The sequence below is a fragment of the Ictidomys tridecemlineatus genome, chromosome 3 (assembly GCF_052094955.1).
Source record: "Ictidomys tridecemlineatus isolate mIctTri1 chromosome 3, mIctTri1.hap1, whole genome shotgun sequence".
Lineage (NCBI taxonomy): Eukaryota > Metazoa > Chordata > Mammalia > Rodentia > Sciuridae > Ictidomys > Ictidomys tridecemlineatus.
The window spans coordinates 24,243,983-24,266,801 of record NC_135479.1 but is presented as its reverse complement, the minus strand read 5'-3'; the positions used below and the strand labels follow the sequence as shown (position 1 = coordinate 24,266,801).

Genomic DNA, 22,819 nt, shown 5'->3' with positions numbered 1-22,819 from the left:
TAGAAGGTGAATTAACCATAAGAGTTTTTAATTTATTTTATCTTATTCTGACTACTGCAAGTATTTCATAGTATATATGAATCATAAATTTATTTAATTTTTAACCCCTTATTGACAACATTGAAGTTATCATCAGGTTTTCAAAAAGCTGCAATAAAATTCCTTATACATACTTCCTTTCGTATATGTGGGATATACATTTAATTTTATTTATAGTTGTAGATGTACAGCATGACTTCATTTTATTTATTTTTTTATGTGGTGCTGAGGCTCAAACCCAGTGCTTCACCCATGCTAGGCAAGTGCTCTGCCACTGAGCTACAGCCCCTTTTTGGGTTAGGGTTAAAATCATGCTATCTATCTATCTGCATGCTATCTATCCACTTAACTTTTTAGGTTTTCTCATTTCGATATAGGGTTAAAATTTCTTAGGATAAGAATAAGAATGTGAATGCCTTCTCTTCAGGCAGCAGAGACAGTTGCTTTGTGCAATTGGTAGATATTAGCTGGAGCACAGACACCATCTGGCCTTTACCTTCTCCTTGTTGGAAAGAGCACCAGCTTCCCTCTCTGAAATCACTTTTCACAAGTCAAAGGTTTAGGACAGAGTGCTAAACTTAGAGGGGATGACACACTTCTTTTCTATATTGTTTCCCAAGAGAACCAGATGTCCCCTGTCCCTCTGAGCTGAGACAACTTTTGTGAGATAGGGATGCTTCCAGATAGAGGTAGAGAGTATATGGAAGTCCAAGCCTGAGAACGGTTCAGTTTTATCTCCAGAAATGAATACCAGCACAGTCTGCCCTGGGTACAAAAGGGTATTGAGAAAACCATCCATGGCCAAGATGCAGAGGAAAGGAGAAGCTCTAAGGTTTGCTCATTAGACCCACTGAACAGGCCATTATGAGCAGAGGAGTGGTGTAGCACAAAGCACTTTTTCTTCTGGAGACAGAGGTCTCTGTTCTGGTGTGTGTCTAGCTTTGTTCCAAAGAGTGTTTCTAGCACCAATCAGCCCCAGAATGGCTGCTGACAGTAAAGATATCCCTGGATAAACATCCTTCCTCTCTTCCCTCACCAAGGCCCTGTCCATGCTAACTTGTTTAAACTTTTCAAACTCACCACTGATGCTAAAGCAAATAATGAAATGTAATCTCTGTTTAGTCGACATTTACTGGGCACCTACTATGTGTCAGGAAGGCCCCGAGGATACAAAGCTAATTAATAACCAGAGTTCTCTGTAGAAAGACATGGGGGGCCCTTCTCGATCATGCCACCCTTCCCAACCATAGTCTCTCGGGAGCAGAGGCTAGCAAAGAGTTGGAAAAGCCTGGCTGGTTACACCACTGCTACGGGCCGGTGATTTTGTAAAGGGGCCTTAGAAAGCCTTGGGCCTGGGTTATGTTTGGCTTCTCTTCTCTTCTGAGACCTCATCTCTAAGCTGTGTGTTATGCTAGCTGGACCCAGAGAGATTTATTTTCATGACCTTTCCGGATGCAGAATCCAAGCAGGGGGAGGGCGAAAATCAGCTCCGAAGCGGTTAATTTTACTGGCTCCTAAATTGATAAGCGGTGGGACGTCAGTCTGAAATGAACTCGCCTTGTTCGACGGGGTTCTAAGACAGCGGAACTCAATCAGCAGCGGGCCGCACGGTTCAAGGCTGCAATTCATCCCGCCGTGCCTCTGAAAAATGGGAGGTGACAGTTCATTTTGCCAGTGACAGTCTGTCGGTCTCGCTCGCTGCTTCTCCTGTCGATTGCCTGGCGGAGGTGAAGCACAGCTCCGAGACACCCTTGTTTGGTATTCCACTCAGCTGAGCAGGATGGTCCCAGGACCCGAGGTGTGCAAATCCTACTGCCCCACAGCTCTGAACTGCTCATGCATGACTGTGGCTCTCAGGAGACACCTTCCCACTTCCTGTCCCTCACCTTTCCCTCCAACTTTTACTTCCGGTAGATTAAGCTTCTTCCCTTCCCTGGAACCTTCTGAAACAAAGACATTCTGCTCCGGATGGACTAGTCCCCAGCAGAGGGCTACAGGCAGGGCCAGTAAGGATGGTGGGTACAGAGAAGTTACTGTGCAAGCTGCGGTGCTGGGGATGGAACCCAGGGCCTTGGGCATGCTCAGCAAGAGGTGCACCCCTGAGCCACAGCCCTACCCCATAGCTTCAGTGTTGTTATTTTAAATTTTATTTTATTGGTTCTTCTTAGTTATACATGTTAGTAGAATCCATTTTGATAAAAATTATGCAAGCCTAGGATATATCTTATTCTAATTAGGAACCCCCCCATCGAGGATGGTGGGGCTCATGATAGGTAATTTGATATGCGTACACAGGAAAATTGTTAGATTTATTCTACTGTCTTTCCTATACAGCTTCCGTTTTTGAAGAAACCCTGAACAATGGCAGAGAGAGAGGAAGGAGAAATGGAGGTGACCTTATGAATACATGTACTTAATCCCCAACTAACACCTTTCCCCACTTTCTACTTCTCTAAAAAAGAACAACCCACATTTGAATGAGAACTCACTTGTCATTGTTAACTTTCCTCACGTTGAGCACTGTATTGTGTGTGATTTTGAAGGGACTGTACTGGTTCCTAGGATATACACTGAAGTTTTAGGGGAAAAGGAACAAGATGTCTGTCATTTACTCTCATATGGGTGCAGGAAAAAAGTGTGTAACTTTATATAAACAGAAAAGAATAAATGTGGCAAAAGTTAACAGTTGAATGGGAGTGGTGTCCAGGAGCTCTAGGTACTACATTAATGTTTCTGTAAGTTTGAAATTATTTCAAAATAGAAAGTATTTTAAAAAAACCACAATGGGCTTACCTTGCAGCACTTACTCGATTAGCATTTATTGAGGGCCGGCTATGCATCAGGCATAGGTGCTAGGAGATATAATGGCAAATAAAATAGGAAATATCTGGACACCCAGGGAGCTTACAATTGGGAAGGGAAGATAGGAGATAGGTACACAGTAATTATGGATGGGCTGTGAGTTTGGAATGGGAGACACTAAATGCAACAGGAATATATGAGAGGGAAACGTAAGCCAGCCTGGGGGACCCAAGGTTGGTTACCAGAGGAAATGATGTGTAAGTTGTGACTTGAAGCATGCATAGGGGGTTAGCTGAGTGAAGGGTAGGGGGAGGAGTGTTGTAGACAGAGGAATCAGCACATGGGAGAAAATGAAAGTGGTAGAATGCAGCTCATCTGAGAAAATGAAAGAAGTTTGTTCCTGAAGACACTGGAGAATAAAGGGATCACGTGAAGAGGGGGACATAGGAGAGAAGCAGGAGGTCAGATATGGTGGTAGTGGTACCGAGGCTTGTTAGCCGTACTAAGGAGTTAAAAAGCACAATATTAGAATGTGACTAAAGTTTTAAAAGGGGGACAAACAAGAGCAGATTAAAGAGAGAGAGAGAGAGAGAGAGAGAGAGAGAGAGAGAGAGAGAGAGAGAGAGAGAGAGAGAGAGAGAGAGAGATCCCTGGCTCTAGGATAGAAGATGGTTTGGTGGGGCATTAGACTAGATAGTTCTGAGGTGAGAGGTGATGGTGGCTTAGACCAGGATTGTGGGAGCAGTGCTGGAAAGTGCAGGCAGTTTGGAAGAAAATTAGCAGGGAGGGGGAGAAAGAGGAATGAAGTATGACCCCCAGCTGCCCAGATTGGGCAGTTGGATTATCCATGGTACCATTACTGGCCCCAGGAAGAGGGAAAGAGGGAAAGGCTTGGTCAAATTGAGATGAGTTGTTATTTCTGTGGAATCTGGATTCATCTTGCCTACTTCACAACCAACAACGTCACACGGAGTACAGCAGAGTTCCAGTCAGCTGGAGCTAAGGCTCCCCTGAGTGGAATAAGGATCGAAACCTCTTATCTAACCACATCTCTGATTTCCAAGGGCCCCTGTGTCCTGAGTGAGAGAATTTGAAACTTGTCTATAATAATTCTGGCATATTCAAGCAGATCAGAAGAATGGGGGATGTGATGAGTAGACTGTATTTTCTGTTTAGCAAACCTACCCACTTTTTCTAGAAATAGCAACGTGTATTATATAGGCATTTCTTCTCTTCCCCCATTTCACTCATTTGGCTTCCATAGGAGCTGCAATATTCTTATGGCCATAACTGATCCACATTGGGCCAATGAGGGCCTGCCCTATGGCCTAGGAGACTATTGAATTCGGATCAGTTACATTTAAGTCCTGGTTATATTTCTGCCTTTCATGTTCAATCATTAAACCCGTCCTTAAAATCTTGGTGACAGTTTCCCTTTTTGCCCAAGGCTATTGGATTTGAGTTTCCGTCTCTTATGAGCAAGACTTAATTACTGCAAGAGCCCAAAAGAAGCTAGGTTGCTGGAAAGGCAATGAGACCATCGAGAAAAAGAAAATTACATAAGCAAAGCTGGAGTTTGAGTGGAGGGCAGTATGTAGCTCTTCTTAAGCCTTCCTGACCAGCCCCTGGGGTACTGGGCTCTCTTTGTCATGTAAAGACAAAGCAATCCCATCTCATCCACAGCATAGTAAGAGCAGGCACTTTTAAAATGAGCCAAGAGAATAAAGAAGAGCCAAATGGGTTGACAGAGGTAGAAGAAGTGATGCAAATCTGAAATAACCCTGGAAATCTCAGGAAGATACAAAAGGAGAAAGACTAAAATAATTGCATTTGACAGATGAAAGCTATTGATCCAGTAGACTTAGGGGCAAATTGTTAAAGTGATCTTGCCTAATAGTACCTGGGAGACAATGTAGACCACGCTAAAACTTTTATTAGTATAAAGAAAAGCCACTGAGGAAGCTCAGATCCGAGCCAGGAATTTAATAAGGTCAGCTAAAGATGGTAAGATTCTAGAGACAATGATCAGAACTCCTAGGGAAATAAACTTTGCTGGTCTTGCAAACCCCTTTTGTTCTCCATCCTTTGTTGATATCCAGTCCTTCGAATTAATTTAAATTTTTTTTGTGTGTGGTTGTAGATGGACAGCATATCTTTATTTTATTTGTTTATCTTTATGTGGTGCTAAGGATCGAACCCAGTGCCTCACATGTGGTAGGCAAGTGCTCTGCCACTGAGTTACAGCCCCAGCCTCCTTCAAGTTAATTTTAATATTCATGCAGCCCTGAATCCTCCTGGGTAATGCTCAGTGTCCCAAACATTGCTTGCTTCCATGTCCTATCAAGATGTACCTTCCTGTGTCCTATATATGCTCCTCAGGACAGTTACTAATCTGATAAACTGATGAGTACTAGTAGGATAAGGAGCACGAAGACAGCAATGTTAGAACTCCAGGTAATTAATATCTTATTTATTATGAATTCCTACTACCTGACACAGTTTCTGGCACTTTCCATATACTCAGTTAATACTGACTGAATGGAATAAGTGGAGTTTTTCTCCCTTGTACTCAGACTTTTGGAGATACTTGAAGTTAGAGCCCTTGTGGTAAGAATTTCAAGCACTGTAGTGGATTAGAAGTGGGGAGATATTTGGGTGCAGATAACCTTCTGTCACTTCTCATAGAGGGCAATGGCTATATAATGGATGGATGGTGGCCTGAGTCTCAGTCCACAAGAATCACTAATCGAATCACTTTGGGAACCACTGTTTTGGCACTAAACATCTCTGGGCACTCAGTTAATACTGAGGCATAAAACAGGTAAAGATTTTTATCTCTAAAGAGTGTTGTCTTCCCATCTGACACAAAGATACTATTAACAGCATTTTTTAGGTTTTGTGGTTGGGTCCAGTCGAAGGAATGGGAATATCCAACAATTGTCAAGTTGGGCATTTCTTGAGGGCATCATATTGTCTCTGTGTGTTTGAGTCCTTGTGCTCTGTGCATAGTAATGGCTCAATAAGAGTTGAAGCAAGGAAAGAAGGAAGGAAGGAAGGAAGAAAATTAGTTAGGGCTCTTGTGGTAAAAAAGGAAGGAATCTGCACTAGTGTTCTTGCTTCCTTTTGTGACTACAGGAGTACTCAAGGCCTTTTGAGAGTTAGGTTAACAAAAGTTCCAAGGAACACAAATGCTTTGTTTTGTTCTGTTTCCTTTTTTTTTTTTCTCTTTTCTGGAATAAAGCTAATGGGTGCACTGAGGACCAAACCTATAATCTGGACTGCAAACAATAGGATTGGCCTGCCTGAAGCTATCCTTTTGGCTAAAGTATTAACATCCTGGACCAATACGAGTGAAACATAACTGGATGCCTCCTTCTTAAAACATCAGCGAGAACTCCACTGTTTTTGGCCTGGAGCCCATGCTAATCCCTGAGAGTTGGGCATACCCTTACTGTTTGACACACTCATGATGCTAAATGATCATTCATTACCCCTTGTATAGCTAAATACTGTAAAGGGATACTGGGAACGGCTGAAGTGTCCCCACTTTTACGGATCATGGAATTCTAGCATGTTAGAGCTGGAGGGAATCCTATTCTTCATTTATAGTCAAGGAACTGAGTCCTTCAATAAAAAGGAAAGAATCAAATCACCTGTCCTACATGCTTTCGTTCCACAGCAAGTGGAAAATGTGATGCTAGACCAGATGATCCTTTGGGGTTCCTATAAATTCCATTATTCTTTTATTTCATGATTCTGTGTTGGACATCAGCCAATAAAACCTTTGAACAATCAGGTTTGCCCTCTCCTCAGTGGCCCAAAAGAGTGTGAATTGTGTTGGGACAATCGTTGGGGAGCTTAAAGTCCTGGGAGTTAACTATTTTCTCTTCCAAATCTTCTCTCCTTTGACATCAGCTGCAACAGAAAGTGGTAAAGCTGTTATCTGTAGATTCAATCAAAACACCGTTTCCTGATTCTAATGTTCAACAACCACTTTTGAATTCTTCCCCCCTCCTGCCCTCTTCTCTCCTATTTCATTTTGAAGTTCAAAGAACTCAGGAGGCAAATTAGTACTCAGCTGAGTTGAGTGGGGCTTTGACACCCTTCTGGTTCTGTTGCTAATTTGCTGTACAACCCAGGCACATCACTTCTCTAGGTTGGGCCTCGGGATTTTCCCTATAGATGATGGGATTTCTTTTTTTTCTTTCTGTTTTTGGTACTGTGGGTTGAACCCAGAGGTGCTTAATCACTAAGCCACATCCCCAGCAACTCTCTGAGTTGTTTAGGGCCTTGCTAAGTTGCTGAGACTGGCCTTGAACTTGTGATCCTCCTGCCTCAGCCTCCAGTGTCACTAGGATTACAAGTATGCACCACCATGCCAGGCAGGTCACGGGATTTCTATTATGGGCCAGCTCCCTCTGGAAAGAAAAATTTGTCATCCAGCCCTGTGAATCTCTTCTTAGTCCAGACTTTCTTTTTGTCAGAGTGCTTTACAAGAAAAGTGAAAGACTCAAAGAAACAGGATATCTGGTAACTGAAGTTTGCCAGCCCCTTATGTGAAGCAGAAATGGAACTGGAAGATGCCAGCACCTAAGTAGCCAGAGGAGCTCTTCACTAAGGCTGAGTGGAGTTTAAGGAAATAGGCCATGGGGTTCTCCTCTGATGCTGCAGCATTGGTGTCTGAGCCTCTGTTTCCCATCAGTTTAGGGCAGAACTGTGGTCTCCTACTTTGGGCCAGTGTAGAGTAAATTGTATCTGGGTTTTATTTCAAAATCAGGATAGAAGTAAGGAAACCCTGCTGAGGTCCTCCAATGGCCATGCCCACACTCTGTTGGCAGTAGTACTGCATGAAGCTGACAAAGGACTCCACCAGAGGCAGCAGAATCCCCCCCATTAAGCATACTTGGGTCTCATCTTCTCCTGGGTCTTTGGAAGGCTGCAGCTTTCCCTTCCCTGGCACTTGAAAGTTGAAAGTTCATTGACCTGCCCAAGGTCACACCATTAGTAGCAGAGATGAAAACCTTGGCCAATATTTTAAGTCTTTGGTGTGTCTCTCCTGCCATGACGGATTGCCTCTCACTTAAGAGACAGTCTCACCTCTGGAGGATGCTGGCATCACCTCTGGGATGCCAGGCATTGATGTGAGTACTGTTTCAGTCCCTAGCGACCTTTTACACCCTGTAGCCTGCTCAGACGATGGAGGAAGCATCTCTGGGGCAGAGGAAATTGCCATATGCAGAGCTGCCCTGGCGAAGATAACAGGTTGTCTGTCAACGTATGAAGCCTATATATGGCCTGGACCACAGAGCTTCCACCAGAGGAGAAATTAAACCTGTCTCACACACCAATCCCAGTGCTCTGATTACATTTACAGAGGTCATGGCCTGTATTCTGTCACCATGGAAACCTCTCAGGCTGCCAGGGTGTTGTCTGTGTGTGTGGTTGATATTTAAAGGCAAAATGGGGCAATTGCTTTCCTCCACCAGCCTGTGCCCTGGTGCTTCATCCCAGAGATAAGAGGAAGAAGGAAGAGATGAAGAAAAGGGGCCACTTGTGTCTGACAAATGGGCCTTTTTAGTAGAACCAGGTTTGTAGGGAGGAGGTCCAGTGACTGAGATATTGGGTAGCAGGTGAGGGGAACCTGAAAAGGACCCCAACTTTGTTGGAATATAGGCATCTTCTCTCAGTCACAGGGTCCCTGTGCTAAGTGGAGCTCTTTTTCTCTCTGTTACCTTCTCCAATTTATAAGCACTCGTCAGAGGGGCCAAATGGAGCCAGGGAAGCCCCCTTTGCCTGAATGCCCTTGGTGGTTTCATTTTTGCACATCTGGTAGCAGTGTGAATTGTGCTGATAACAATATGGTTTATGAAGGATTCCTACTTCTTCCAAAGACCCCATAGCACTGTCCTGGAAAAAGCTACCAGGGGAGTGACTTATCAGGAGTCCCAGGTGTTGGAAGAGGTAAATAACACCTGATTCAAGAGAGTAAGAAAAGAACACAAGTGCTGACTCGGCTTGTGACCATCAATTTTTTTTTCTTTAGTCTCAAGACAATTATTTCCACACCATTGAATGGAGTGTAGATAACACAGGCACCTTAATAGGCCGGAAGCAGAAGCTGTTTAGAGGAGATTTTAAGCACTGTGAGCATAAAATGAACACGAACATTCTGCAATATGCATCTTACAACTTGTCATTAAGTGGATGGCCTCAATGATGTGATGCAACAGGCTTTGATTGGAATATTGAGCTCTGAAAAAGGAAATTCTGCATCAATAGTCTCATGATGCGGAATATCACATATTACTCAATAAGACATGTCATTGTGTTGATTGTGTGTATGCTAAAAAGTACAGCAGCAGATCAGAATGGCTTTAATCCTCACAAGGCACTTTTCTTTAGGAATTTACAGTCACTCCCTGAAGCTTCTCAATGTCCTTGGGGACGCAACATGGTATATCCTGAAATTACAACTTAGGAAATAAAGTGGGTCTATTTGATTTCATTTCTAATTCTCTAAAATATGAGGAGCTCTTTCTTTCTTTCTTTCTTTTTTTGGGGGGGTACTGGGGATTGAACTCAAGGGTGCTTAACCACTGAGCCACATCCCTAGTTCTTTTATATTTTATTCAGAGACAGGCTCTCCCTAAGTTGCTTAGAACCTCACTAAGTTGCTGAGGCTGGGTTTGAACTCATGATCCTCCTGCCTCAACCTCTTAAACCACTGGGATTACATGTGTGCACCACTGTGCCTGCTTTATGTTTTCTTTCTTTTGTCCATTTCTGACTTCTCACTTTCTTTATTCTTTTCCTTTCTCATGAGCCTTATCCTTGAGCTACCATCCTTCCTTGTCACTCTTCCCCTACCCCCTTCTACCTTTTTGTAGTGCTTAACACTGCAGGCAGCCCTCCAGACTAAGGAGGCTACTGGCTCCTGGGCATAATCTGTTTTCTGATGGGTTCTTTTCAGGTTCTATATTAACAGTGGAAACTTGGTTTCTGCCACAATGAGTGAAACAAGGAGTTAATATTATATGTCTTCTGGATCAGTGTTTTCTCCAGGTGGCTGGAGAATACTACACATGTTCTAGAATAGATAGAGCAGGGAGAAAATCTGGATCTTTGTTGCCATTTCAAGAATTAAAAGTAGAGATAGCAACAAAGTAGCTCAGATGTCCAGGTAGGATTGTGGAGCAGAGGAACAAATTAGAAAAGGCAGTTATAGTGCTGGAGGAGGAACACAGAGACAAAGACAGAAATGAAAGGAGACGGAGAGGAGGAAGAAAAATATAAAACTCTGTCAAATATCCATGACTAAAAGTTGAAAGGAAAAGAATCAAAGAAAGAGGCAAGGAAATAAGAAGATTGTGAAGAAGACCAGGATAGGGTGGGGCTCAGGAGGCTGGATGCTTATAGCAGGAGCAGGGGCCAGTAGCATCTAATGCTGCAGAATGGGGCTTGATGAAGACTGAGAAGAGAGATGAGAAGGTTGCAGATGCTCTTGGGAGAGTGACTTTAGTGGCATGATGGCTGGTAGGCAGGGTATTGGACTGAGAAGGAGGGACTCGAGCTTTGGTGGAGGAAGTTGATGGGGCCTGGAAAGAGAAGATGAGAGTTGGAGAAGGTCATGGGATAGATGAGAAGTTTTCATTTTGTTCTTTTAGGATAAAAGAGACTAGGAATATTAGCAGAGGAATGAAGATGAGAGAGAACATGAGATTGAAGATCTGGAAGGTAGTGGAAGAGGGTGGGATCATGAGTGCTGGTGGAAGCATGAGAGAAGGAGGGACAACTCTTTATGTAGAAGAAGTAAGGGTGAAATCTGAAAAGCAAGACAACACACACTAGGAGTGCTGTCTTGTATAAGAAAGAGAGGGCAGTTTACACTGGCAGAAAATAATTCCAGGAAAGCCCAGGACTTGTAAGAATAGACATTTAGAAAGAAAACAAAACAAAATAAAAGGGACACTGACACAATTCTGAAGTCAAGGAAAGAATACTTTTGAAGACTTCAAGGTTGTTCTGCAGATGTTCACTGGGTCAATGGTATTTTTACCCACTTTCTGGCATGGAAATAATCAGTCTTTTCTTATTTCATCTCTGACTCCACGTGGGGCTTCTGTTTGTATTTGTGAATATCATGATTCTGGTCAGATAATATCAGTTTCTCTTAGTGTGAGTACATGTCTAAGTTCCCAGTGCAGGTCAGAGCTTTCTACCAGATCCTAAATAACTGCCCCTTCTCTCATCTTGAATTCTGCCATTCCAATCTTGAATTCAAAGACCTGTGATAAAGTGATGGAGAAAGAAGTGTGGCGGGAAAAAAAGGAAGGCAGTTTAGGGAAGCTTTAACTTAAAAAAAAATCTTTTAAAATAACGGATGAAAGAAAACCAAAGAAACTCAATTCAACTTCAGAAAATTGCTGTTCCTCTATTATTACTTTCTGTCTCCTTAACCCCCCCTCAATAGATACAGCTTCATCTAGTTTTTCAAAGTTACCATGCTAGCAAATATCCAGCCTACAAAATTGGCCTTGGCCCCATCTGCCTCTTGTGCAGATTAAGCACATAGACTGCTTCCACATCTCACTCAGAGAGTGCACAGCCTCATCTGGCTACAGCTGACACATTCTGAGTCCCCCACCCCCTTCAGATTCCCAAGAGAACCAATCAAAGACAGAAAATGTCAGAGTCAGCAACCTCTTTGGTCTTCAGGGCCTCTGCTGGGCTCAGCAGTGCCCAAGGGGGGGATGTCTAATGTGGTCTCAGGGATAGGTAAAGATGATACCAAAAGGAGGGGGGCTGGGGGAGATGGGGAAAAATAATAAAGAGAATGATAGAAAGATAAGATAAAGAACAAAGAAAGGAAGGTTACTATTTAGAGGGAACAGTGACTACTTTACAGAACGGTTCAGTGATCCCTAACTATAACTAACTATTTTGGGTATTGTTCAACTCTACAAGAGTTTTAAACCAGCACCAGGATTCTAATGCCAACAAAGCTCCTGGCTGAGGACCCCGGGCAGAGCACAAGAGTCTGTTCCTCATCTTGAATTTGACCTCTTTGAAGATTCTTTTGAGTTTTAATTATTCCTCATGTGTTTCCAGCCTATACTTCATGGAGAAACTGCTTATGTTGTCTTATATGATGTGAGAACCTGCTTATCTTGTTGTGTTTATTATGGCAAAGAATCTAGGAGTGTGAACCAGAAGGGGAGATCATTAAAGGTACATTTATGGGAGTGCACACAGAATAGGACCCTGCTAAGTCAAAGGGTTGGCTAATTAGTGAGAGCAAGTCTTCTGGCAGGCCATGGAAATCCTGCATTTTAAGGCCACCAAAGTGATGCACCTAAGTTAGCATCTTATGTCCATTTTCTCTGCCTCTGTGGTGGGATGAAGCCTAGTTTCTAGGGCCTCACAAAGGACACAGTGAGCCCATTTCTTGGCATTGACTGGATGCATCATCTCTCCTTCCACATCCCTTAATGAAGTGTGCAGTTCTTGTCCTCATTAGGCTCCAGCATTGTCAATAAAAGAGTCAATAAACCCGGTTGATGGGGTTGGGACCGAGAGGCTGAGATGCAGCAGCCACACATCCATAGGGCAGACATGAGCTCTGCCACATGTCGTGACCCAGCATCCAGGGATCAATAACCTGCTCAGGATAAAGTCTCAGAGCCTGCCCTCCTCAGCCTCCTCTCCAGACCCACTGCACCCAGGATGGAACAGTGCCAGCCGGCTCCTGCTTTGCTTGCAGTTGTTCCCACCCCATGCCATTCTGGGTGCCAGATGCTTCTGTTTCTTCTTGATTGAGCCCTCTGGACACCCCTTGGATGCATATTTAGTGAGTGCCCACCTGGCATCAGAACATGTAGAAAGCATCTCCAAGCAGCCCAGAGACCTACATGGGCCTTATTTTCTGCATCTCCTGTTTGCTGACAGTGTGTGAGGTGTCCCAGTGGACAAGGTGGTACATTTTCTGCATGTTGTGCTGTTGGACTCCATTCCTGGCTCTCTTTAGATACCCTTATCTTATCTAATTACAAGGAATTTCAGATTAATTTCATGGCCTCTGCTCCCAAGGACCTCTTATCTGTGAGGGCCTTGTATTTTAACCTTGTCATTCTTCTGTTGTTTGCCTTTAAGGGGTGGGCAGCTAAGAAGGGATGCTAAGATCTTGCTGGAATTGGGGTTGGGGGAGGGGGAGAGGAAGGAGGCAGACAGACCTGGGATTTGTGTATTCTGCTCCATCCCCCTGCCTGTGTGCTGACAGCTGGCTGCTTTCTTCCATGACAGCCACATGGTATCCAGCCACACAGAACAGGACCCAGGCAGGGACTCGTCTGCTGCCAACCTCTCCAGATCTCTTTGATATTTCCGACAGAGCAGTAAAGGACTCTTGACTATCACGTTTTGTCTTGCCTCTCTCCACCTCCTCTAAGACTCCTCAGTGTGGTTTCCATGGCTACCCCCAATCAGATTTGGCTTCCTGCGAAATTGGATTTCAAAGAAGGACAAGGCTTCAAAGGAATTTGTCCATTTAACAGAATGTCATTAGGAGTGAGGCTGACTGCTGAACCAGGGTCCTCAGATGATTAAGGAGGGGCTGCACTCATGTGTGGAGGCAGGTTTCTGTCTGCAGTAAGGAACCTTGATGCAACATGACAATACGTTATTGGAATCTGCCAGTCACTAGCACACACTACCCAACTTGCACCTCCCTCTACCCTAATCCCTCTAAAACCCAGAGATTCCTGTGGGGAAGCATGGCTGTGGAATACCTACCCCATGAGTTTCTGCCATGTCCCAAGGTATGAGTAATCTCTGTGAGGTCTGGAGTTTTGTCCTTTATCAAATAACTCATTAGCTTCAAGCCTAAATGAGTATATGACACAATGTCCTTGAAGAAAAGGAGGAGGTTGTCATTTTTTTTTTTCCCTCATTGCTGAAAGGGAAAGCAAAGCAGTTTGGATGATATATAGGGGAGACTTTGTTTCCCTTGCTGCTTTTTCTTTTTAACAGTTTTAGATCCACAAAAATTGCAACAATAGTACAGAGAGTTTTGATCTACACTCCTTTACTTTTAAACATATATCATAAGTACTCCAAAATGATACCAGGGCAGCTACGATTTTATAAGGGAGTTGTGAGGTTGATAAAATGCTCCATGGGGCACCTGGTACTTGCTTGGAGCCTGGAGGAGATAACCTACCCAAAGCTTTGCTTTCTCAGGACAAGGAGGATGAGCCAGAAGGAGCCAGATTCCCGGAAACTTATGGCTGCTCTGACCCTTCAGCTCAATTTGTTGCAACTTGTAGGAGGGTCATGAAAATCCCAAAACCAAGGCATCATTCTTTTTCAGATGGCAGGATGTGATCAAAGTCACTGCTCCCATTAAAAGGTGAAACCCTCGACTTTGGGGCTGTATCTCTGGAGAGGGAATCTATTCCAAGAGGCAGGTGCTTCTACCATGCATCCTCTGGACAGTTTCTTCTTTCCGCTCTCTCCCCATCTTCCAGGTTCAGCCTGTCATTATTTCCACAGAGGCTGTTGTAAAAATTAAAAATTACTTCACACATTTCTCTTGTGTCCCCTTTTACTGCTTCCAATTCTTCCTACATATTCTGTAGGTCAGGTTGGAGAAGAGAAACACCTTGATGGTGGGGGTGGGGGGGTGGTAGAGGTGAAGAGATCCCATGTTAGGTCTCTCTAGCTTAAAAATCGTCAATGACTCCCCATATCCATTCAGTTTTAAAACCCCCATTCAGACATCCAAGTTCCTTCATTTATTTATTTTGGTCCTGGGATTGAACACAGGGGTGCTCTACAGCTGAACTGCATCCCCAGTCCTCCTTTTTAATTTCTTTTAAAATTCTGAGACAGGCTCTTGCCTGAAATCTGTGATGATCCTGCCTCAGTTTCCCTCCTGCCTCAGCCTTCCAAGTAGTTGGGATTACAGGTGGGTGCCACTGCATGGGGCCCAAGTCTCTTTATAATAGATTAAGTTAATCTTGACAACTGTAATTTCTCTACACCATTCAGTAAAGAAGGTCTACTCACTGTTCCTCTACAGGAGAGTACTTTTCCATCTTCGTTTACTTTGGTCCTTCCACCTGGAAAGTCCTCCCAACTCTTCAAAGTCTTGGTTGGTGTTCAGAGCCCATCTCAAATGCTACCCAAACTGAAAGCACACACACGGAGAGACTGCCACCTCCATCTTTTCCATGTAGTTATTTGTTTTCTTTAATCACTCATGTCACTCTTTCGGTCTATGGTACTTTCTTTTTAAATAACTATTTTGAGATAATTGTAGCTTCACAGACAATGGTAAGAAGTAACCCTGAGGAATCCTGTGTACCTGTACCCAAGTTCCCACAGTGATAGTATCTTCAGTATCTACCACAACAGGGACATGGACTTTGACTGCATTTTGAGAGGGAAAGGGCACCTCTCTGTGATCTTGTCCTTCACTTTCTCCCTTGTTCAGCTCTCAGAGGGAAAGGGCTCTGTTTCCTCTCCCTCAGTGGCTCCTCAGGTTGCCCCTTCCTTTCCTCAATGCCTTTCAGCTTCAGGGAGAAAAGGACACTCGGGCTGTGTCCATTGCTGCCTTGCCGCTCCTGTTCTCCCAACTGCTGGGGTCCTGTATTATTTTTGGGGACTTCGGATCATTCCCTTTAAACATCGTGGTTTCCTTGAGACAGAGAACGTCCTGCGCTCTTTTCTGGGCATGACCACGAGAACCGGATCGGCAACGGAGGGGCGCTATGCTTGGTGGGGATGAATCTCATTCTTGGATTCTCCTTCCCCATTTCAGGCACCACGGTGGCCTTTTAAACCTGCCACCTGGAGACCAACTGCTCAGTACTTAGGTTGGCGTTTCCAAGAGTCACGGCTCCTTGGAGTCAAAGTCTTCTGTTTTGGCGGGGACCGGGAGCGGCACACCTTTGGCCCTAAGTGGTGCGGAGCTCCGGGCGCCCGGGTCTTCCCATCTAGGGTTCCCGGTGTGAGCGCCACGTGCACCCGCGCCCTGTCCCCCGCGCCCCCGGCCCGCTGCGCGCGCCACTTCCTGAGCGCGCCCGGCCCCGCCCTGCGGCTGGGCCCCGCGGCAGCTGCAGCCGCCGCAGAAGTACAGGTGCCTCAGAGCGCAGCCCGCCGCCCTCCAGCCCGCGCTGTCCGAGCAGGCCCCAAGCCCCTCTCCCGCCTCCCGCAGCGGCCTCCTTCCCGCCCCGCCAAATGCAGGCCGCCGCCCTCCCTGAGGAGATCCGTTGGCTCCTGGAAGGTAACGCCCTGGCCCAGCCCCAGGTCCCCTAATTGACCCCTCTGGAGGTCCTTCCAGTGATGGGCTGAAGACAGGGAAGGAGACACCAGTGCCGCCCAGTGCCAGGCTTTCTTATCAACTCCATCACCTTCTAGAACCTTCTTAACCCCCCCAAAGTCTGTTTTCCATTGGCCCACTTCTGGGGAGCCCTGTCGCTCCCTTGAGTTCCACACTTTCTTTTTCCTCAGGAGGTCTCCACCCCTCCACTCGGCCTCCCAGGCCTCTAAGCTCCTGAAGGCCAGGTTCCTGGTCTCCCCTGTCACCTTGCCTGGTTTTCACCTTATCCCGTTCTCCTCAGGACTCCCCCAACATTTGTAGGGTTTGGCCCTCCTCCTTCCTTCCCAGCCCTTACCTCATTGCTTGTCACAGAACTGCACCTTCTTGCAGGGAGGTCCCTGAGGCTTTCAAGGGGGCTGTGAAGGGCTCATGCGTCCTGTGGACCAAGCCTGGTGTTACGTGGGTGTTTGTCAGTGCAAAACCTAGGGCTTCCCTTTGCCAGCCTGCCGCTTATAGGGGTGTCATTGTCCTACCCAAGGCAGACTCATACTCAATGTTACATTCCTTTCTTTTCTAGAAGTGTCTGTGATGGGGTTACCTTCAGCCCTAATGTCTAAGCAGTCCTTTAAAGAGTTAAAGGCATACTCTAAGCACATACTTCTAATACTCCAAAGAGATGCACCCTGATGGGCAGTATCATCTGTTTGGTTCACACAATGAAAGTAATTTTTTTCTTGCTATCCTGTAACTGACCTTTTAGGGAGGACAGAGGCCTGGAATCTGCAATTGCATAAGGGTCCCAGGAGGAAACTGTTCAGAATTAAGCCTTTTGGCATCTCAGTGATACACTTGACACATATTTAACAGATGGCCTGCTTTGGGCAAGTCATACTTTTGGCAAACTGTACTTTTTTTTTTTTTTTTCAGTTTCTCTCAATTTAATTGGTTTTATATCTCCATTATCTTGTTATCTTAGTATAAATGCCTCCTAATCAAATATTTGGCAAGTCCTTTTGGTTTCTGTTTGAAGCACTGTTTCTATTCTGGATTGCTTCTCTGTAAGAGCTGTCAACTAGGTATTTCTTTTGACGGGAGGTTTTTAACATCCATTTTGCTTGTAACTGGGGTAAATTCTAAACTTCAGGAGTAGAAAACTATTTGTAGGGTAAAATAACATCATCTGGGTATCTGAGAAAAAGAAATCCAGCTGTTCCCTCTGCTGTTAGTTCAGTATTAGACTTGTAAAGGAAGGCTGTAATTGTTTTTGGTTTTCAAGAGAGAAGGAACGGTGGCAAGAAGTTCAATTCTGCCCTTGCATTTTAAAGATATAAAGTGATCCTTTTTATTGGTATCTGTCATTCAGTGAGAAGAAACCTATTTTACAAGCTTGTTAAATAATACTTCAGGGGCTGGGGTTGTGGCTCAGCGGTAGAGTGCTCACCTGGCATGTGCAAGGCCCTGAGTTCGATCCTCAGCACCACATTAAAAATAAATAAAATAAAGGCATGAAAAATACTTGCAGCTTTGGTAGAAAATTTCTTTATGTTTTCAGAGGCTTGCAATGATAGCCACTCCTTCAACATTTTTGATGTGAAGTTCCTTATTGTTCAAAACTGACACTTTGGTAAACAACTCATTTCTGCACCTGCCACCTTCCTTTAGTTTAGATTATTTTCTTGTTAGCTGACTGTTTTTAATTGAAGTCTTCAGATCTCCTTCTAAAGCAGAACCTTTGTTTGCTGACAAGTAGAGCAGGGTATGAATGGAGATTAATTGCATGTCACATACTTCTGTATCAAACTTGCTGTGTCTTAACAATCTCTGTTGGTGCTCAGGTCTTTAGATTATATGGAGGAGTCTGAGATTAAATTTTAAGGAACTTCATTGGTTCATGTATTTCTTTAAGACTGTTTTTTTTAAGCTCTCAATTATAGACTTGAATCTGAAGAAGAGCAAAATATACAATGAGATTCAGTCAATGATTCTGTTGAAATGTTAGAAGAACATGTTTTTGAAAGGTTTGTGTAATAATAGCAATATATTGGTTACAGGGTTTTTTTTTTTTTTTTTTTTTGTGTGTGTGTGTGTGTTTTTTTTGTGGGACACAGTCTGTGGTGCAGGCCAGCAGAATTATTCATTATGTTACAAATAATTTGTGGATATTAGAAACCCCAAATGGTCATTAATTTGATATCTATTGTTATTTACTTGTTTCCCCCACCATACACATTTTAAGGTTAACTATTGATGATTAGAAAATATGTAGGTCTTGATTGTTATATAGTCACTTAGTGGCCTGGAGTCACAGGATGTGAGAGCTGCAGCTCTGCTGCGGGCACATGGCTGTGGGGGTGGAGTTTCCGCAATGAATTACTACTTTCATAAACCAAGGCATAAGCATTTGCACAATGATTTAACACTGGCCATCATAGCCATAACTTAAGCATTTATTTATTTATAACTACACAAGCATTAATGACAGGGACGTTTTTTGACATAATGTGTGTGCTTTTAAAAATAAAATATGTAAAGCCCTGTAAAAGGTTTACACCGAAATTTTGTATAATTAAGAAGGGAACAGAAATTCTGAAGGTCTAACATTAATTTTATTTAAAATTTTTTTAACATGTGACAATGTCTCATTTGACCTAGAAACCACACTTCTAGGAATTCTCTTACTGAAATTAGATGATACAAAGTATATGCTCAAGGGTCTATCCCAAGTGTCCATGAGTTGGGAAAGGCAGGATGATGGTTGAATGAATTATGAGCCATTCATCTTTTGGAATACTTTACAGCCATTAAAAATAATGCAATGGATTGATTTACCTATTTGTTTATAGATAATGTCCATGGCATGTTTTAAAAACTAAAAAGTAAGACGCATGTAGTATATATAGTATTCCATTTTTTGTTTGAAAACAAAAGGCAAAAACCAAAGAAGTTGGGTGTGATAGTGCAGGCCTAAAATCCCAGCAGCTCTAGGGTTTGAGGCAGAAGGATTGCAAATTCAAGGCCAGCCTTAGTAACTTATTGAGACTCTCAGTAATTTAGTAAGACCTTATCTCAAAATAAAAAGTAAAAAGGACTGGGGATGTAGCTCATTTGTACAGTGCTCCTGGGTTCCATCCCAGTACCAAACAAACAAAGTTTCTATATTTAAATTAGAAAAAAAGGGGCTGGGGTTGTAGCTCAGTAGTAGAGCACTTGCCTAGCACATGTGAGGCACTGGGTTCGATCTTCAGCACCACATAATAAATAAATAAATAAATAAATAAATAAATAAATAAATGTTTAAAAATATTAGGAAAAAACCCCTAAGTCCCATATGGTATGCTTGTATATGCCTAGGAAGAAGTATCTATTTATCTATCTATGTATATATATATAGATAGATATATACATACACACACATGTATACATATGTATACGTCTATATATATATGTATATATGCATGTATATGTATACACACACACACATATCTCAAGCTGTTAACATTGTTTTCTTTAGGAGGAGAGTGAGAGTTTTGGGGGTGGGTTTTTATTAATTTTTATTTCATACATATTCATGTTGTTTGAATTGTGACAATGACCATGTATTAATTTTGTAATCCATGGCAAAAGCAACCAGTAAGGTATTTAGCCAGTAAGGTAATTTTAAAAAAAGGAACAAACAAAAAACACCTAGGGGGCTGGGGATGTGGCTCAAGCGGTAGCACACGCGCCTGGCATGCATGCGGCCCGGGTTCGATCCTCAGCACCACATACAAACAACAATGTTGTGTCCGCCGAGAAATGGAAAATAAATATTTAAAAAATTTTCTCTCTCTCTCTTTCAAAAAAAAAAAACCAAAAAAAAAAAAACACCTAGGAATTCAGAGATGTGAGAATGCTAAAAATGATTAGCCACTTTGCAATTCTGTCTTTCTGTTTAACCCTGGGAATTCTCTCTTGGATTTTTGGCAAATTTCAAAGCAGTGAGCACTTCTAGAGCAACTCAGGAAACAGCATCTTCAGATAGACTTTGTCAAGCTCTCATATAGAAATAGGAACTAGTCCTATATCAGCAAACAAGCACCTTATAGATAAGCAAAATAAAAGACATCTTCTGCTTTATTGAAAGAGGAGGAAATATTGAGGTCTGTTTTCAAATAATCAGGCTACAGATGTGGAAGTTATCTTTTTGTTTTTGTTTTGTGATAGCCACCCTGCAAACAAAAACAGTGGAACACTGCCAACTTGCTAATCTTTGTTCCATGGATATAAACATAAACAGTTTCTTCTTCCTGGTCTTTCTAGTCCTATGTTTTGAAGTCAGAAGCAAAGAAGGAAAGTATGAAGGAAGTGGAATAGATATTCCTGCTGACTTTACCTTGATAACTGATGGATCTCAACTGCCTACCTAATACCTACATCCTACTTGAAATATGGATTTGAGCCAAAATAATATCAATAACTTGGCTGCATATAGTAGCAAGTGCTGCGCTAACACTGATTCTGATATGCCTATGGTTACTTATTTTTAAACTTCCTTGGAAAGAAGCAGTCATTAATCATTTCCTTCCAGATTGTTCTCCAGATTTGCACTGGTCGACACAGTCAACCATAAAATCCTTTTTAATATAATAAAACTCCAACTACGAGGAACCTGCAGGAGTGAGTCACTCTGGGTAGCTAAGATTCTCTTTAAGCACCTTAACTTTTTCTTGGAAATATTTGTGACTAATTCTCTAAAATACATTAGGAACTTTTCTTACTTCTTCAACCAACCAGTCTATTTTTTTTAATATTTATTTATTTTTTTTTAGTTTTCGGCGGACACAACATCTTTATTTGTATGTGGTGCTGAGGAGCAAACCCAGCGCCATGTGCATGCCAGATGAGCGGGCTACCGCTTAAGCCACATCCCCAGCCCCCCAACCAGTCTATTGTTAAAATGGACTTTGTCTGAACACTTTTTAATTCAGAGTAGTTTGTTTTCTCAAATTTTAGAGAGAAGTGTGGAGTTGTTCAGGAATGCTGTCCAGTTGACTGTGGACAGCTTTGTGACTATATCTGCTTTATTTATTTATTTTCTTAGTGCTGGGGATTGAAGACAGGGCCTCCTGGATACTATACATGTGCTCTACCACAGAGATGTATCCCAACATGTTTTATGTTTTTGTTTTTTGTCCTTTATTCCCTGCTGTTAGGTGGAGACCTATCACTTTCCCCTGTTATCTTATCTGCAACCCCAGTGTTTCTGCAACCTCAGATAACCAAGTTTGTTGGAAGTAAGTTATGTGTAAAAGAAGGTATAAATGGCATTCTTGATGGACAAAGTACTCAAACCTTCAGGGCGGGGCTTTGTGACATGCATTTTGGACATTTCATCTTTTTTGCTTAATTTTTAATACTGAGTTATCTTCCAGATATTTGAGATTATTGGTTGGTTGAATTCTGAAAGTTGAGATATGCCTATAGTTTTCTTCTTTTTTAATGTTAATTTTTCTTTATAAAAGAGGTAATGTTCATTATAGAAAATCTAGAAAACACAATAGTACATACAGTCACCCATAGTTAGCAATTTCTAAATTTCCATGCATTTCTTTCAATTTTTATTATGTACATACTTTAAAACTTGGGACTTAGATGTTGTTGTTGTTGTTTTGCATTGAGCTGGGGATTGAACCCAGGGTGCTCTACCACTAAGCTACATTCCCATCCCTTATTTGTTTATTTAGTTGTAGATGGACACAATACCTTTATTTTGTTTATTTTTATGTGGTGCCAGGATTGAACCCAGAGGTCCCCATCCCTTAATTTTTATTTGGAGATGAGGTCTGCTAAATTACTCCAGCTGGCCTTGAGTTTTCTGTCCTCCTGCCTCAGCTTCCCATGTGTTGCTGGGATTTCACAACCATACCTGGCAAAAATTGGGACATACAGTGTGTATAGCTTTATATACTGATTTTTCCACTCACAATTTTTCACTATTATCTCTTGAGCATTTTCTTAGGTCATTGCTATGGATGGTCTGAATGTTGATCACCGATTTGCTGGTATTAGAAGGTGGGGCCTTTGAGAGGTAATGAACTCTCATGAATAGGATGAGTGGCTTTATAAAAGAGCCCCCAAGAACTGCCCCGTGCCTTCCACCATCAGAGAACTCAGCCAGAAGTGCCACCTGTGAATCTATAAGTAGGCCTTTATCAGACGTCAAATCTGCAAGCACCTTGAGCTTTGGACTTCCCACTCTCTAAAATTATGAAAAATAAATTTGCTTATAAACTACCCAGTTTGTAGTGTTATAGCATCCTGAATGGACTAAACAATCATTAAATGCACCCCCTCCCCACCTTTGAGTGATTTAGAAGTCAAATTCTATTTTTATTCCAATGGTAGTTTTACCCTTAATGGCTTAAAAAATAATTGAACAATTAATAATGAAGCACCATCTTTTTCTTTCTCTGAATGTAAAATGTAAACTTTCTGATATGAGATTTTAGACCCAGAGAATTATTAGTGTTTTATTATGCATATTATTTTGCAAGAATATTTTTGATGTTTGCACATTCACATAGTTTAAAACCATAGTTATAATAATATTTTCCTTTCTAACTTGTTAATTGCTTACTTTTTGTACTGCGGCCTTTTCATTCTTGAACTCTTTATTTTGTT

The 22,819-nt window shown here is 42.6% G+C and overlaps 1 protein-coding gene and 2 long non-coding RNA genes across 5 annotated transcripts in view; 2 read left to right on the top strand and 1 right to left on the bottom strand.

Moving 5' to 3' along the window:
* The first annotated feature begins 1,564 nt into the window (after nucleotides 1-1,564).
* Nucleotides 1,565-6,634, top strand: LOC144376055 (uncharacterized). The gene is made up of 3 exons (XR_013436083.1): nucleotides 1,565-1,837; nucleotides 2,374-2,430; nucleotides 6,083-6,634. It is a non-coding gene; the product is annotated as an uncharacterized LOC144376055 (long non-coding RNA).
* A 7,270-nt stretch (nucleotides 6,635-13,904) lies between these two features.
* On the bottom strand, nucleotides 13,905-17,013 carry LOC144376054 (uncharacterized). 3 transcript variants are annotated; one of them, XR_013436082.1, is made up of 3 exons: nucleotides 16,913-17,013; nucleotides 14,905-15,025; nucleotides 13,905-14,391 (listed from the first exon to the last, which is right to left on the bottom strand). It is a non-coding gene; the product is annotated as an uncharacterized LOC144376054 (long non-coding RNA). The 3 variants fall into 3 exon arrangements; XR_013436081.1 differs by lacking the exon at nucleotides 16,913-17,013 and adding an exon at nucleotides 16,515-16,893; XR_013436080.1 differs by lacking the exon at nucleotides 16,913-17,013 and having other exon boundaries at nucleotides 14,905-15,984.
* Nucleotides 15,844-22,819, top strand: part of Skap1 (src kinase associated phosphoprotein 1) — a 281,306-nt gene continuing 274,330 nt past the window's right edge. The window contains exon 1 of the mRNA XM_013356957.4: nucleotides 15,844-16,123. Coding sequence (XP_013212411.2) covers nucleotides 16,078-16,123 — 46 coding nt within the window. The 5' untranslated portion in view covers nucleotides 15,844-16,077. The remainder of the gene's footprint in view (nucleotides 16,124-22,819) is intronic.